This window comes from Colletotrichum phormii (assembly GCF_030913505.1).
Source record: "Colletotrichum phormii strain CBS 102054 chromosome Unknown BDP81scaffold_3, whole genome shotgun sequence".
Classification (NCBI taxonomy): domain Eukaryota; kingdom Fungi; phylum Ascomycota; class Sordariomycetes; order Glomerellales; family Glomerellaceae; genus Colletotrichum; species Colletotrichum phormii.
In genome coordinates, this window is record NW_026851445.1 from 2,118,520 (window position 1) to 2,133,934 (window position 15,415).

The following is a 15,415-nucleotide window of genomic DNA, read 5'->3' on the forward strand; positions in this document are numbered from 1 at the left end:
TCCGATAAGAGGACCCCTGCCACTGCATGACATAACCAATCGACCAAGAACGGCCTTGGCGGCGGAGAGTGCGGGTTGACGAAGAGGGCAATTAGTGGGGGTTATTGAGCATCGAGCATGGGTCACTCCAGGAAAACTTGAAAAAGCAGAGCGGGTTGACCGCCGAAGAGGTCCTATTTTCGGAGGGGCCATCGGCGGAGAACTTGTCGAGCTGAGAGAATTGCGCCAATGAAGAAGTCTGATTTGGTCATCCCGCAAGTCTCTTGCATTGCGCAGAAGCTGAGTGCTGGAGCTGAGTTGCTGACAACCTGAGCTTATGTAATTCTTCCAAGATGCTTCTACGCATTCGCATCTGCGGCGATATCGAGATGAACCGCTCGCATGGTCCAGAGAACATGCCCGAATGCATGCAGCGAAAGCCATCATCCAAAGTCTAAAATAAAATAAAAAAGTGTCTCCAATCACAGGAGCAGAACCGCCCGTCACCAGATAGGCTGAGATCCCGCATTCCAGCGGTCACCGGACATCCGCCGATCGTCAGCATTCCCCTCTCGACTCGTGTTTCACGTGGACTCCCCCGTGCACCGCCATGATTCGCCCTCCGTGGCGGGTGTGAATGAATGGTCACGGACAAGCACCCCGGCGCCGCGTTCCTCAGCCAACTCACCTGTGCCGGGGGCCTATACCAGCGGCCCCCTCAGCGCCAGTCGTCCGTGTTGACGTTGACGTGAGCTTGCGTGCATCGCTCCCGTCCCCAACACCGGTGACCCGACCACGCGTCAAGCTATCATATAACCAACCTCGCGTCCGTTTTGTCCTTGTCTTGCTTATCGTTCGCCATTCCGTCAATTTGAGACCCCAATTGTAATGCCAAAACATTGAAGCCTGATTGCACCTCAGTGCATACCCACCACTAACATTCGTAAGCCATCATGAGGCTTTCAAGCACCGTAGCACTGCTCGGTGCATCTCTGCGCGGGGTCGCAGCATGGGGAAGTATGTCATCGGATCCCTAAATCCACGGGAGCTTCAAAGTGGCGTCGAGCTCCATCGCTGACCGACTTGACTTACCAGGTCTGGGTCACATTTCGACTGCGTACCTAGCCAGCCACTTCGTTGCCAACACAACCGAAGTCTTCTTCCAGGACCTCCTGCGCAATGACTCCGAGCATTACCTTGCCGGCGTCGCGACCTGGGCTGACACGATCCGGTACACGCGCTGGGGACACTTCACCGGGCCCTTCCACTACATCGATGCCAAAGATAGTCCGCCCGGCTACTGCGGCGTCGACTTCGAGCGGGACTGCAAAGCCCAAGGCTGCGTCGTGACGGCGCTCGCAAACTACACGGCTCGGTCTTTGGATCCCAAGCTGAGCGGTTGGGAACGCAACCAGGCGGCGAGGTTCGTCGTGCACTTCATTGGCGACATGCACCAGCCCCTTCACAACGAAGATGTGGCTCGTGGAGGCAACAGCATCCACGTCAAGTGGCAGGGCTCCGATTACAACCTGCACCACGTCTGGGACAGCTCCATTGCCGAAAAGCTGATTGGGGGTTCTCGTCGGAGGCCGTACGACAACGCGAAGAAATGGGCGGATGAGCTCGCCGACGAGATCAAGACTGGAAAGTTTGCTGCGCAAAAGGAAGAGTGGCTCAAGAGTCTGGACTTCAACAACGTCAACGCTACCGGCCTAGAGTGGGCGAGAGAGGGAAACGCTTTCGTGTGCACCCACGGTATGTTGATTCCCGAGTCATCGGCGACCACCCCACAACCCGGAAAGGCGACGTCGAAACTGACTCTTGTATAGTATTTCCAGAGGGGCCGCAAGCTATTGTTGGCCAAGAACTTAGCGGCGAGTACTTCCAGAAGGCGGCACCTGTGATTGAACTGCAAGTCGCCCGCGCGGGTGTGAGAATGGCCGCTTGGCTGAACCTCATCGCAGCGGCGTACCAAGACCAAGCGAAGACGGCCGAACCTGTCATGGAAGACTTGTAAGATTATGAGATGAGACGCCAAGAATGCTGCGTTGTTTGCGCCGCGCGACTTTCTGTACGAGACCCTCGATTATCACAGAGCAAAATGTGTTTTGATGCAGTGAAAGCTTGGCCCTGCAGGGGTCCTCTGTGTGTATCTGATTTCATGACCTAGAGCATAGGAGTAAACATTTCTAGATGCTAGGCTGGTAGGATGATGTCCAATGACGAAATTAGGCTCACTTTAGACTCATATGCCGTAGTAGTGCTAAGATCGTGACAGCTGCCACGCGGCAACTCACAGACTTGCCATAGGTTAAAGAGACTCGGAATGATGCTGATCACACCGGTCGCGACGCAGTCTTGGCCGGGCCTTCGTCAGCAAAGAGTGTGTCTGCGATGGCTGAGGCGGCCAAGTTTGATTCACATGGAAGAGCTGTTTCCCAGAGGCGTAGTCGGCAAACATTGCCTGGCTATGAGAAAGTGGCGTGACTTGAACCCATTTTCCTTCTCGCGGTGGGGAATTTGGAACCAGACTAAGGACGGCTTGGAAGTCTAGCCGTGCCAGCAAAAAGGCAGCAATTGGGATGATAGGTGACGTCTGACAAGTGAAGTTCGATGACAGCCCTTGCCGAGGGTCCGAGAGCAGCCGGACGAGCAATACGACCAAGGAGATTGGATGCCGGAGGAAGCGCATCCTGTGCATGGCAGTGGACGCAACGGGATTGGCACGGGTTCTGCATCTCAAGTTTGCGATGACGGTTCAAGTGTACTGGGTGTCTGGGGCCGTGGGCGAGCGTGGTCACCGTAGTGCAGGCAATGAGCGACGATAGATAGTGCAAGGCGTTTGCCTCTGTGACAGTCGACGGGTTTCAACTCGTCTTCCCGAGCTGGGATGGAAGGCAGGTCTGCATGCCGGATCCGAGGAGGATGCCTGCGGGTTCAAGGTGAAGACGAGGTTGCGCCGGTTGGCTCGAGTGACAAATGGACGGAAGTTGAGGTGAACCTGTTTCACCATTGGATTTTTGGCACAGGCTTCAAACTCAGCCTCGTGTCGCAGGATGGTGCGCCTCCTTGGCGCAAGTGGAGGTTCGCGACAGGGGCGCTGTCTACGCTATCACTCCCACTCCACCGCAAGCAACCCCGGTGGCTCGGATCCGGATGAGGGAAGATTGATGACAAGCCCTTTAATTGATGTTGGAGTTGGCTGGCATCTTCAGGGGGAAAACAATCTGCTCGTTTACGGGATCTCGGAAGGGATGAGACGAATATGGGGGAGGCGTCGGCTGTGGTGCCGGTCTTTTGGGTGCGTTTGTGGAAATTCGAAGTTTCGCCAGATGATCTTTTGCGATGTAGCTTCAAGCATCAAGCCGTAGAGCCGTGTCGTTCGTTGCCAGGCGCAGGCGAGGCCGCGAAGGCATCGTCATGTGGTGCCGTGGCTCCGCATCCGAGTGTAAATCGGCAAGAAGACAGGCCGTACCCATCAGAAGAACCGGCACAATCATCCACAATGTGGTATCGGTGGGATCCGCAAGTAAAAGAAGAAGTTAGAATAGCGGGATCAAGACCGAGCATTTGTTTCCAACGGTGACAATGGCGGATCTGTCAGTGAGCAAAACGTCGTAGGGCAAATTTAGGTGTGGACGATCAATAGCATTAAACTCAGCGTCGTTTGCAAAATGTCCGACAATTGGCAGCCCAGAAAGGAAAGTTCTCGACTCGACGACTTGGGTTGACAGCGACGAGATGAAAATCGAAACCGTCATCTCATGGATAAGCATCTCGAGCGCTAGGGTTTCCCATGAGGAAGATCAGATTAACCTTTTGCTCGGATGGCTCATGCAGGACCGGCCGGTTGTCCAACGTGCGAGGGGCGAGGGGCAAGGGGAAGGGGTGAACTCGGTGCCAGGTGGAGGGAGGTTGGTTGGTGTCGTTGTTGAGAGTGGCAGATATCCAAGGATTCGGGGAACAATGACATGGGAGAGAGTGAAAGAAGGGGTGGGAGAGGGGGAAGACTCGAGGTGAAGCAATACACCGTTGACAAGGGACCCCCCTTCCCCCTCGCAATTCTTCCAGGGCTGCTGTGGTGGGGCGGGTTTCTGGCGGGCGGGATGCTAAGGACAACCTTAAACGTGGTAAGAGAGGATGAGATAATCAACCTTTCCTGTTTCGGCGACCCAAATGGAGTCGGGGATCTCCACGGGTCTTGGTCCGCTGCAGGTACCGAGTGTAAACGGCGCTTGGCACTCCTGCTGGGACGTGGAAGGAGCCCTTCACCATCCCGTCTGTACCTGACGCTTTCCTCTTCCAGTTGCAAGTGCGAAGACTCCCATCAAAGGCAAGAACGATAGAGATCAGATACGTACCTCCGTTTTGACAATGGAACCTTGTGGAAAGTGAGGCACCGGTGGAAAGAAGACGGCGCACCTTCCAATCTCACGGCTCCGTCGTGTCTTTCTTGACCTTCCTTCGCTCACCTTAGGTTGCCTTGCACTATCAGAATCTGAGGTGTAAGGAGGTGCGAATACTCCAACTTCTTCTTCGGCAACTTCATGGGTTTCCTTGGCACTCAACGTTTGACGGGAGCAAGATCATCCCCGAAGCTCCAACCACACACAGCAAGTTACGGTGGACCACGCCGACAAGACAATTTTTTTCCCCTCACCCACTCACTCGCCCTGGAAACCCCTTCGTGCGGCGTGCCCCTTTGCTGCCCGCCCTCTTTTCTCAAACCGACAATCGACGGTACCGTGACTGGTCGTCCCAGGGGGCCTTGCCGTCATCCGAACTTGCCGAATAGCAGATTAAGTTTATTGGATGTTTGATGCCATCATTGCTGCGCGCCCGCTGCTGACCTTGGTTTTCCGCTCGCTTCGCCAACTCCACATTCCGACCAGCAACGCTGTGCTGTCAACGTACTCCGTATGCGAGGTGGGAGCTGCTTCTCGTTTGCTTCCACATTTTGCAAAACGGCAGAAAAAACTCAACTAGGTTTCTAGATAGGCTCCGCCGCTCTTCCACCGAAAAGCCTCCGTGCACCTCTGGCCAAGCAATACGATGCATTCGCTTGCGATGCAGACGAGGCACACGATACACTTTCCCACCCTTATCTGCGGGAGGAATTTCATAAGGGCAAGCTTTGAAGTGGAACAAAGATGCAGTTCGCCCACCGGAATTAGACGGGCGCTTCCATGCTAATGCAAAGTTGTAGACATGAACCGACCGATAGAACTGCCAGAGCCGATATTCGATCTAAATGTTAATGTTCTGGTGTAGCTGGCCGGCGGTCGCACTAGCACGGCATGTCTCACCCGTCTAAACGGTCCGTTGCCAATCATTCACATTGCCGCTTTCTCCCGGCCAAGCTTGAGACCGTTGTCGTGTCGCTGGTACCCGCAGAAGCACCGCGGAAAAGAAACGCACCTGAGCGGCTCGGGGGATCTTCAAGCGGTAACGTCAATCAAAAACCCCCATCGCGAACATCATCATGTGGGCGTTGCGTCTCTTGCGTGTGTGCGTGTGCGCGCTGTCAGTAACGCCTCTGTGTGGCCAGGCTTGGCGTTAATACAGGCGTGCCAGGCTTCTCAGGAAAGCCAGCGTCCGGAGGTAAATCATGGCCAATCCCCAAAGGCTTAGCATGAGGAGCTAAACCCATGACGACTCATGGCTCATGAGCCAAATTCAGTTCCATACGCAATCCAGGACTCCAGTGTGCCATTCGTCTCGACGGGGGTGCGGCTCGCACAGATTGGTCCACCGTCGACGGTCTGTGGGGATACGGATATATGCTTGTCCTGACGGTCACAAATCTGCCAGCTGACGGAGGAGGCTTCGCTCAGATAGCCAGCGGGCAAGCATTTGCGGGTGGTTGTGGAAAAAGGCTGCTGCTGCTGCTTAACTGGTGACGGTAAGGTACACGGTAACGATACGTTGAACACATACGGCGAAGAAGTACTCCGTAATGTACCGCGCTTAAGAGACGGCAAGGACACAAAAATTTCGTCCAGTGTCTCGTTTCGCTTCATCGACGCCTCGGGCGAAACGCCATTTGCCTGATGTGCCGGACAGCAGGCCCCGCTATTGGTTCGCTAAGCCACGCCGGGGCAATATGGAGACTCCATGACCCCATTCTGCGACGACAGGAGCCGCATCAGACCTTCCCAGACCTCGCGACGGCACAAGCCACGACCGGACGGGGGGCATCCTCACCAACCTGGAAGCTACCAACAACCTTTTCTTGCCTCGCATCTTTAAACTCTACCAATACTGCAATACTCCAATACTGGCCTAGCCCAATACTGCTGCGGTAGACACCTGCCACAAAGACCGGAGACACCACACTGACGTTACCCGAGCTGCCTTGTTCGTTACCTGCCATCCTGAAGAGTCGGGAACCGTCCGTCAAGGATGCCCACCCTCTCCGACCGGAGACAACGACCTCCCCTGCTCATCTGTAGCTTGTCTTCCTGTTCTATCCGACTACACTACTCCGTACTACACACTACGGATACTCTTCATACACTACGCCTCTGACCAACATCTTTGTAGCCATTCCCATCCCATGCATGCTAAACTCGACTACCCCTGCCAAAGCTCAGATCTCTATTCTCCCGTCTCTCACTCAACCCCCCGATCCATCATCCCTACTCACTCTCCTCCTCCTCCTCGGAGCCTGGAGGCGTCTGCCCTTGTCAACTAGTTGTCGCATACCATCTCATCAGACAGATGCTACCTACCTAGGTAGTCTCTATCCCTCCACGGACGCCTGCACACTCTGTCCGTACACACAGAGAGCAGACCCCCATGACCTTTTCCCACCCCCCGGTTCAACATCCACTGCGGGCCTGCCATTGCCCGCACGGGGATCAGATGCTAAGCAGCATCCATGTACTCACACCCCCGGCCAATAGTTTGAGCCGTGTACTATCCGTATACCTACTCAGTAGTATGGTGTATGGGTAGGTGCCAGGTATTCTGCAGACGGGCTCCTGTCAGCCCTTGTCTCCTCCTCTCCCATCTCCCCTGCGCCGCGTTTGGGACTCGTGGAGACGATTCCTCCTCCCCAAGCCGCCATGGAGCCTGTCTCCGTTCATACGACCCCTTGGTCGAACCGGCACCAGCCTGCAACCGCAGCCCTGTGCATATAAGACTTGAAAGCTTGGCACTGATCGCATATTTGTCTCGGCCTTTCCCTTCTTAATCCCCAGCAGCTCTCAGTCTCGATCATTCTTTTCACCTTCCACCCTTTACTTTTATTTCCATTCATCCTGTTGCCTCACGCTGGGAGTGTGTCTTTACATTCATTCATTCATTTCTTTTCAGCTTGTGCTACGTATTCAGGTGTCTGTGACCGTTCCTTTCGTACTCTACTCTTGTTCGCTCCTCGGTCTGGAACCAACTCTTTCGAACGACAATATAGTATTTTATTGATAGCGACTCGGTCGACAACTCTCTCGGATTTATCCAACGATCAACAAGAAACAACAAGATGCAGATCCAAAAGCTCATTGCAGCCCTCGCGGGCATGGCCGTCGTCGCCGAGGCCTCTGTAGCCTTCCTCGATGCCTCGCCTCTGAGCGCCGCCCTCGCCAAGCGTCAACAACGTGGTGGTAACCGTGGTGGACAGGGCGGAAACCAGGGTGGAAACGGAAACCAGGGTGGAAACGCAAACCAGGGTGGAAATGCCAACCAGGGTGGAAATGCCAACGCTGGTAACAACGGAGCTCTGTGTTTGCAAGCGAACGCGGTGCAAAAGGGTTCGCAGCAGGCCGGACAGCCCAGCGCGCAACAAGCCAACTCGAAAACGTGAGTATACACACAAACAGACAAGCTGGAAACACGCTAACTAAGCTGCCTTGCAGCGACAATGCCAACTTCATCAACGTTTGCTCCGGTTCTACCCTCACCGATGGTGAGCAAAAGACTGGCGGTTCTTGCAACGGTGTCCCCATGGGCAATATCCCCGCCCAGACCAACATGGTCTCTACCGTCATCAACAACCCCCCTCACAACGGCAACATCCAGGCCAACCAGGACTTCGATGTCGAGCTCAAGGTCAACAACCTGCAAGCCGGCTCCTTCACTGACGCTCAGTCCACCTACTACTCTGCTCCCCAGGATCTCAGCGGCGCCGGTACCGTTATTGGTCACGTTCACGTCACTGTTCAGGACATGGGTAACTCTCTGACGCCCGCCACTCCCCTGGATGCTTCCAAGTTCGTCTTCTTCAAGGGTATCAACGATGCCGGCGATGGCAACGGCAACTTGAAGGCCACCGTCACTGGAGGTCTCCCAGCCGGAAACTACCGTGTCTGCACCATGTCCAGTGCTTCCAACCATCAGCCCGTTCTGATGCCCGTTGCCCAGCGTGGTGCCCAGGATGACTGCAACAAGTTCACCGTTGGTGGAAACGGCGGCGGCGGCAACAACAACAACGGCGGTGGCAATAACAACAACAACGGCGCCAACGGAGGCAACAACAACAACGCCGCCAACGGAGGCAACAACAACAACGGCGCCAACGGAGGCAACGCTGCCAACAACGGAGGCCAGCAGAGTAAGTCCATCAGGAGACATCGAGCATAGTAAGGTACTAACAGATACAAGACAACCAGGGCGGAGCTGCCCGTGGAGGTAAGCAAGCCGGCGGCAGACAAGGCGCCGGCGCTGCTGCAGGCGGTGCCGGACGTGGCGGTGCTGGACGAGGCGCTGGTCAAGGTAATGCTCAAGCAGCACCTAAGAACCCCCCTCAAGGATTTCCCACCACTCCGTTCCCAGGCCAATTCCCCGGCCAATTCCCCGGCCAATTTCCTCAATTCCCTGGAAGCGCACCCCCTGGACAGGCCACAACACAATCCCAGACCGGAAACACACAGGAGACTCCAAATACTAACAGCTCCGGCCAGGACGGGGACGCCGCCAGTAATTCGAAGAACGCGACGGCGACTCCTTCGGTAGACCCGGCGGCAGCACCGCCAACGCCCACCCAAGGCGGAGGCGCCTCCAACAATGGCAACGCCAACAGCAATGGATCCGGACAGAACGGCAACGGTAACACTTCTTCTGGATCTGGCAAGGGAGGCGCGACGTCGAACGCTATCGGCGGATTCGCGGCCCCGGCGGTCTCGGATTCTGGCGATAGCAGCCGACCATTCTCCGTCAACGGCAACTCGTTCGTTTCCAAGGCCAATGCGGCGCAGCGTGCTTGCGATGTTCAACGGAATGCCTGTTTCAATGCTTTCAACGGTGGAAAGTTGAACGGGGTTACCACGGCCGACTGTGATGCCCAGGTGCAGACCTGCATCCAGGAGCTCTCATAATCGAATGCCTTTCAACGACAAGGACAACAACCGAGGGATTATTGGGATACGCACGCGCGCGCTACTACGACAATACGGGCCTTTTGACATCATACAACGACAAGTCTCCATGCTTTTGGGTTCACCCGGGTCGCCAAAAAGTGTTCTGGTGTTTTTCTGTTTTTAATTTCTTGGGTTGTTATATTCTACACGAACTGGCAGAAGGTTATTGGATGAGCAGGTTGGCGTGGATGGTTTTTCTTTTGTTTGATGAAAACCAGCGCTCCCCGTGCTTCGATACCACACACACATATCAACGACAACTGGCAAACCTCTCCCCCTCTATATTATTGTTCTAATGTTCCGCTCCCCGACACCTTTGTCTCTCACCACACACACATCTCATCACATCACCATGACACAAAATCTTACGATCCGACCTTTCTGTACATTTAGAGGGAGTTGTTTTTCCGTTGACAGGATACGCAGCATGGCTTGGAAAGAAATGGAAGACACAATTCCAGTAGAGAGTGCACACAGTTTTTTGGATTACTTTTTGCTTGTTTCTTGGTTCTTGCGCATTTGACATGTTGTGACACTTATTTTCTTTTACTAACTACTTAGGAGCTCGGTGATGAACTGACAATCTGACAATCTGACTTAAACTACCAGATGACAAGTCACGATGTCACCCCATCGCACTGAAAGTCGGGGTGGCAGGAGGTATACCGGCCAGACTGCGCCGAACGTCCTCTCTCTCTCTGATGGTCTTGAGCTTTGTAAAGTGAGTGGTGCGCGGTGCCGAGCGGTGGTCCAAGCTGCGGCGTCTGATCTGCGTGTCGCGATGATGGGGGGCACATGTCTCGGCCTGGGGGCCGTGTTATGCACCGGGGTGGTGCCTGGCTCGGGGCTGGGGTCCGCTTTGGGGAATCTTTTTGGTGGTATTTGGTTGCTCTTGGTGAGGCTTTTTTTTACATGACTAAGCTGGATTCTCCAGCATTGTGTGGTGTAGTGTGAGTGGGTTGGAGACTGGCGTTCGACTTGGCAGGTCTTGAGAGGTGTCAAAAAATAGGGTAAAAAAGAGTTGAGACGCGTTTCATCTCCATTCTTTCTCTGCTTTTGGAGCCGGAGTTGGGACGGATGGGAGGGATGCTGCGACGGAGGGGGCTCTGCGGTACCGTAAAATAGTCTTAATGGACAGAGTTATATTTACAGGGGACTGTGATTAGAGTCCGGTATTGTGATGTCAAGAGTCGAGGCTGGCAAGCAAGAATCTGAATTCTGGATGGCGGGCGTGTGTCATGGGTTGGGATGGCACCTTTTGGTGTTGCGACTTGCGAGGGGGGTGGGGGGGTGGGGGGGCCACTGAGGGTCAGTTAATTAGGAGATTTTTTTTGACGTTTCGGAAGGGGAGAGCGAAGAGAGAGATTAATTGAAGCTTATTCTTATCTTGAGGTTTCCCCTCTTCTTTCTCGGTTCGCATTTGTTTCACACACACACGCGCGCGCGCGCGCAAGATGGTCTTGATGGAGTTGAGTCGGCGAGTCGGGGGGCAAAGAGTTGAAGGTTTGTTTCCATGACTCTTGACTGTTTTTGCATTTTGTATTTTTGCCTGACTTGAGTTTACCTTGTTTCTCTCTTTCGCCTTCCCTATTCCCGTCTGTTCCTGCGAGGCCGTTGTAGCCGTTTCTTTTCACGTTTTAGCTTTTACCAACGGCTGTTTATAGTCAGTTTTCGCAAATGTACTACTGAATGAGCGGTGATGTAGCAAGTGCACGATCGATAAGAAGGTCATCGCCCCCCACCCCCTCACACCACCCCCTCACACCACCACCTCTATCCCCAGCACACCAAGCGTCGATAGTTTTTCTCGACGAATGTTCGGTACTTTTGAGTTTTTTTTTTAGCAGCATCTTATGCTTCTGTGGCTTATTTTCGGGTCGTATTCCCTTTTTTCGTTCTTTTCCTCCTTCAAACGCAGGGCAACCAACGCAACGTCTTCCTTATCAGAGTATTGCTGTGATGAGCAGGTACCCGAACCTAGATATGGACTGAATCGCAACTTTTTCTTCCCCCCCCAATCGGCGAGCCGCTCAAGATCAAGAGTCCGTCTTTTTTTTTTTTTTTTTTTTTTTTTTTCCTTCCATCGGGAAACACATAACCTAAGCGCACAAAAGTTGTTCTCTATTTCTTTCTGGACGCATAGTTCCGATTCGGGGATCCAGAACACCCCATCGCCTGGCGTCGTTGCATCGCGGTGTAGATGCAAAGTTGACATTGGGAGTTTCGCCTGATCGTTGAAGCAGCAAAGTCCCCGAGATGGAGGTAAAGGTTTGGATAGCGCCGCCTGTCTGAGCCCCGGGGACGACCGACGTGAACTGGCATCTTGGCCTTTTTCCTTTCTCGTCTTTTTTGCTTTCCTTAAAGTTTCCCCCTTTTTTCGCCTTGGCTTCCTTCTTGGTTGCACACCCTCTTTGAGAGAGTAAGGTTGAATGCTGAGAGACGGTTGGGTAGGGCGAGAATTGAGTTCTTCGGGAAGGGGGGACGACAGCCTTGGGGTGGTTTTTTGGGTTGTCGATGACTCGTTTTGATTCCTTTTAGTCTTTTCAACGTTCCGTTTGGGCTTGATGGTATTTCCCCCCAGTATTTGAGGGGGTTTACGTTGGGGATACGGTTTGGATACGTTTACTTTTTGGGGCCAACGCGGAGTCGCGTCGGCTTGTTCTCGCTGTTCGGATGGGAGAGTTCAATCAGTCTCTCCGCCGACGTACACGCAGTACCGGAGAGTGACGGACGGGCGGTCAAGTAGATTACGGGGTTCCTTGGAGTGCTGCAAGAGGCCCCGTGTGGCTAATGTCGGATAACCTCTCAGCCCCGGGTCTGAGATGATCGGTCTCTACTCCGGGCTGGAAAGTGGGGCGGTGCCGATCCGGAAGCCGGGGGACACACTTCCCGAGGCGGAGCATGGCCAGGCGGCTCTGGTGCCCTATTTCAAGTGAAGAATCGCCGCTCCCCGTACAGTGTACTCAGGGGAGGTAGTTGAGATTGGTCACCGAGGCTATGTGCCACGGGCAAAGGATGGACTAGGAGGATTAGGAGGAACCTGTGCAGGAGGATTGCCTTCCACTCAAGTGATCTTTGTCTATCTCCGTCTCACTCACAGCGCAGCACTCCTTTTGAAGGCCGGAGATATAAATCCGGACTTGGAGCTTATGAGCTGAAGAATTCGGGTGTTTTCGATATAAGGCTGCGGCGGAGGCGCTAGTTCGTCCTGGGTTTGTGGGTTGTTTGCTCTCTGCGCCTGGATCTTTTCTGCAAAATGTGAGACTGGGGTGGACTTATGACCAAGTGTTCCAGCCTGATTCCAATCCACCTCACAAGTACTTTGCGGCTTGAATGCAGGGATCATGCAACTTTCTTCAGGCCAGTTGAATTAACAGCGAAGCTAGCAACCGCCTGGTTCTGGACCCGTGGATCTGGCGTAGTAATTCTGCACCGGAAATCGTCGTAGCAAAAAGACATCTAACCCATTGATATGGAGGGGTAGTGAGGGGTGTGGGTAGCTAGCTTGGTTGTATCCAATCCTGCTTCGTTCCCAGCGCCTGTTGGTTGCTGCGCCGCGAGCTACGGGATTGTTTGTCAAACAATGCACTTGAAGAGGCTAGCGTCATCTCTGGACACCACTCTTTTTTGGACCCTCACTATCGAATTGAGGGATTTGAGCCGCAGGAAGTACAAGTACTAAGAGACCTCGGAGGAAACGAAAGAAGGGAATGAAGACGTTCGAACCAATGCTGTCCTGCTCTGTTGGAACGACCGACCGCCTGCGGATAACGTGCTGGTCGCGATGATGGAGCGAAAGCCGGCAAGTCCGGCGCAGTCAGGTAGTTCAATGGCTTGTTCGTTGTTGTATATAATCTATATTCAAGGAGACCAGCAGTGCAATGGCAAAGGCGAACAATGGCTTGTCATCAGTGATACCCCATCTCGCTGAACGAAGTCGTAACCGCCAGAATGCAGTTTGTCAATGTTCTTCTACGTCTCTCGTGGACCTACCGGTCCATCACGGCCCTCGCTGTGATCTCAGTCTTCCTCATCACCTTCACATACATCCGAAGCCCAAGAAGGCGTCTCCCACCGGGCCCGACGGGCATACCCCTCCTCGGCAATGCCCTCGACATCCTCAAAGATCCATGGTTGACTTTCGACAGCTGGATGAAGACTTATGGTATGCTCATTCCGTGGTCTCGTCCACTGGCCAAACACTAACACGGTTCAAACAGGCCCCATCATGCACTTCACCGCCGCAGGAAGCAACGTAGTCGTCCTCAATGACGTCAAAACCTCGTTCGACATCTTGGATCGTCGCGCGGCCGTCACGGCAGACCGGCCCGGAAACGTCGTCATCGACATGATGACCGGGTCCTGCTTCGTGCCGTTCCAAAGCCAGAATGCCATGTAGGTCACCCTACACTCACGGGGACTGGAGAACAACTTCCAAGACTCACTTTTTTTCTTTTTCTTTTTCATAGGTGGCTACGCATGCGCAAAGCCTCCCACACAGCGCTCCGCAACATCTCCTTCCCAGACATCCGCCTTGTTCAGCAAAAGGAGGCCACCCTCCTCGCCGCGGCCATGCTCAAGGACCCGCGGGACTGGCTGTCGCATCTGCATCGCGCGGTCTCGTCGGCGAATATGAACCTGGTGTACGGGACGCCTTCCCTCGCGTCGGCGAGCGATTTGAAGCTGGTCTGGCTCGAGGACTTTGTCGCGCGGCTGACCAAGGCTGCGCTGCCTGGTGCGCATCTGAGCCAGGTTTTCCCTTGGTTGAGACACGTGCCGTCTAGGTATGTTTTGGCAGATTGGGAAAAGTGCTTAATACGGCTGCGATGGTGGTGCTGATCTTCTCGGTCTAGATTTGCGCCTTGGAAGAGGCGGGTGGAGGACTCGTTTGCTGCAGATTCTGCTATTTTCGGGAGTTGGTTTGAAGAGGCCCGACTTGTGAGTGTGAATCAGAAGATTTCGATTCTTTTAAGAATCGAAAGGTGACTAACTAACCCTGCATGCAGAGAGGTATCAATGGCGGTAACTGCCTCGTTAAGAGCTTCGTCAAGGACCAGAGCCGGTGCAATCTGTCTGACACGGAAATCAACTGGCTCGCGGCGAGCGTCATGTAAGTCCGCCCGCGGGGTGTTATATCAGCCCCTTTGATGAGGTCACTCTTCTAACGGAAACATTCCAGCGCTGGGGCAAAGTCGATCACGGGCGTGCTGGAGTGGTGGATGTTGGCCATGGTCGTGTACCCAGAGGTGCAGCAGCTCGCCCAGGAGGAGCTGGATCGTGTGGTGGGACGCGAGGCGGCGCCGAACTTTGCCGATCACTATGGGAAGCTATCTTACATTCAAGCAATGGTGGGTTATCGACTTTACAGTAATTGTTCTCAATGGCCTTGCTCACACTCGAGATTGCCAGGTCAAGGAGTCACTTCGATGGCGACCCGTCGATCCCATAGGCCTCCCACACCAGAGCTCTGAAGTACGTTGCAACCTCTGCGCCTAACATCTCTCCATCGTCTGACTCTTGACTGTAGGATCTTTGGTACGAGGGACACTTCATACCAAAGGGCTCGCTGCTCATCCCCAACGTCTGGGCCATGAACCGCGACCCGCGCACGTACGGCCCGGACGCCCATCACTTCAACCCGGCAAGGTTCCTCGATCCCAAGACGGGGCATCTCAAGCCGCTGTCGGCGGAGACGAAAGATCAGGGCCACGTCACGTTTGGCTTCGGCCGTCGGTTGTGCGTCGGGCGCCAGATTGCGAATGAGGATCTCTTCATTACCATGGTGACGGTGCTCTGGGCGATGAAGATTGAGCCGAAGGCGGGTTACAACGGGTTGAATGTCTCTATAGATGTTGATGGATACGTCGATGACGGTGTTGTTGTGTAAGATTACCCTGGAGACTTGCTAGTTTGTGCTATTGCTAACTTTTGGTGATAGACGCCCCGTTCCGTTTGAGTGTACTACAAGGTCTCGATTTCCTGAGGCGTTCAAGGTCTTGCAGGCTGCCGAGAATCAAGGCGCAAGTTGAGGAGGTGCTGGTCTATGCTTCAATAAGGAGACATCGCGGATTAATGAGCCA

The 15,415-nt window shown here is 54.1% G+C and overlaps 4 protein-coding genes across 4 annotated transcripts; all 4 read left to right on the top strand.

The window, feature by feature from the left end:
- Positions 1-932: 932 nt before the first annotated feature.
- Positions 933-1,996, top strand: BDP81DRAFT_310576 (S1/P1 nuclease; the record flags this gene model as incomplete). The annotated part of the gene is made up of 3 exons (XM_060583649.1): positions 933-996; positions 1,075-1,734; positions 1,809-1,996. 3 exons carry the CDS (start codon positions 933-935, stop codon positions 1,994-1,996), a joined length of 912 nt encoding a protein of 303 aa, XP_060449992.1.
- Positions 1,997-7,462: 5,466 nt separating this feature from the next.
- BDP81DRAFT_458190 (uncharacterized protein) lies at positions 7,463-9,293 on the top strand (the record flags this gene model as incomplete). Its single annotated transcript, XM_060593383.1, has 4 exons — positions 7,463-7,779; positions 7,836-8,530; positions 8,581-8,607; positions 8,728-9,293. The coding sequence occupies 4 exons, from the start codon at positions 7,463-7,465 to the stop codon at positions 9,291-9,293; spliced, it is 1,605 nt and encodes a 534-aa protein (XP_060449993.1).
- Positions 9,294-9,832: 539 nt separating this feature from the next.
- BDP81DRAFT_418804 (uncharacterized protein) lies at positions 9,833-10,378 on the top strand. Its single transcript, XM_060589715.1, has one exon. It carries the CDS (start codon positions 9,958-9,960, stop codon positions 10,249-10,251), a length of 294 nt encoding a protein of 97 aa, XP_060449994.1. The 5' UTR covers positions 9,833-9,957; the 3' UTR covers positions 10,252-10,378.
- A 2,908-nt stretch (positions 10,379-13,286) lies between these two features.
- Positions 13,287-15,364, top strand: BDP81DRAFT_390651 (cytochrome P450; the record flags this gene model as incomplete). The annotated part of the gene is made up of 9 exons (XM_060587433.1): positions 13,287-13,500; positions 13,556-13,730; positions 13,805-14,119; positions 14,189-14,273; positions 14,342-14,445; positions 14,515-14,683; positions 14,745-14,807; positions 14,863-15,218; positions 15,274-15,364. The coding sequence occupies 9 exons, from the start codon at positions 13,287-13,289 to the stop codon at positions 15,362-15,364; spliced, it is 1,572 nt and encodes a 523-aa protein (XP_060449995.1).
- Positions 15,365-15,415: the final 51 nt, after the last annotated feature.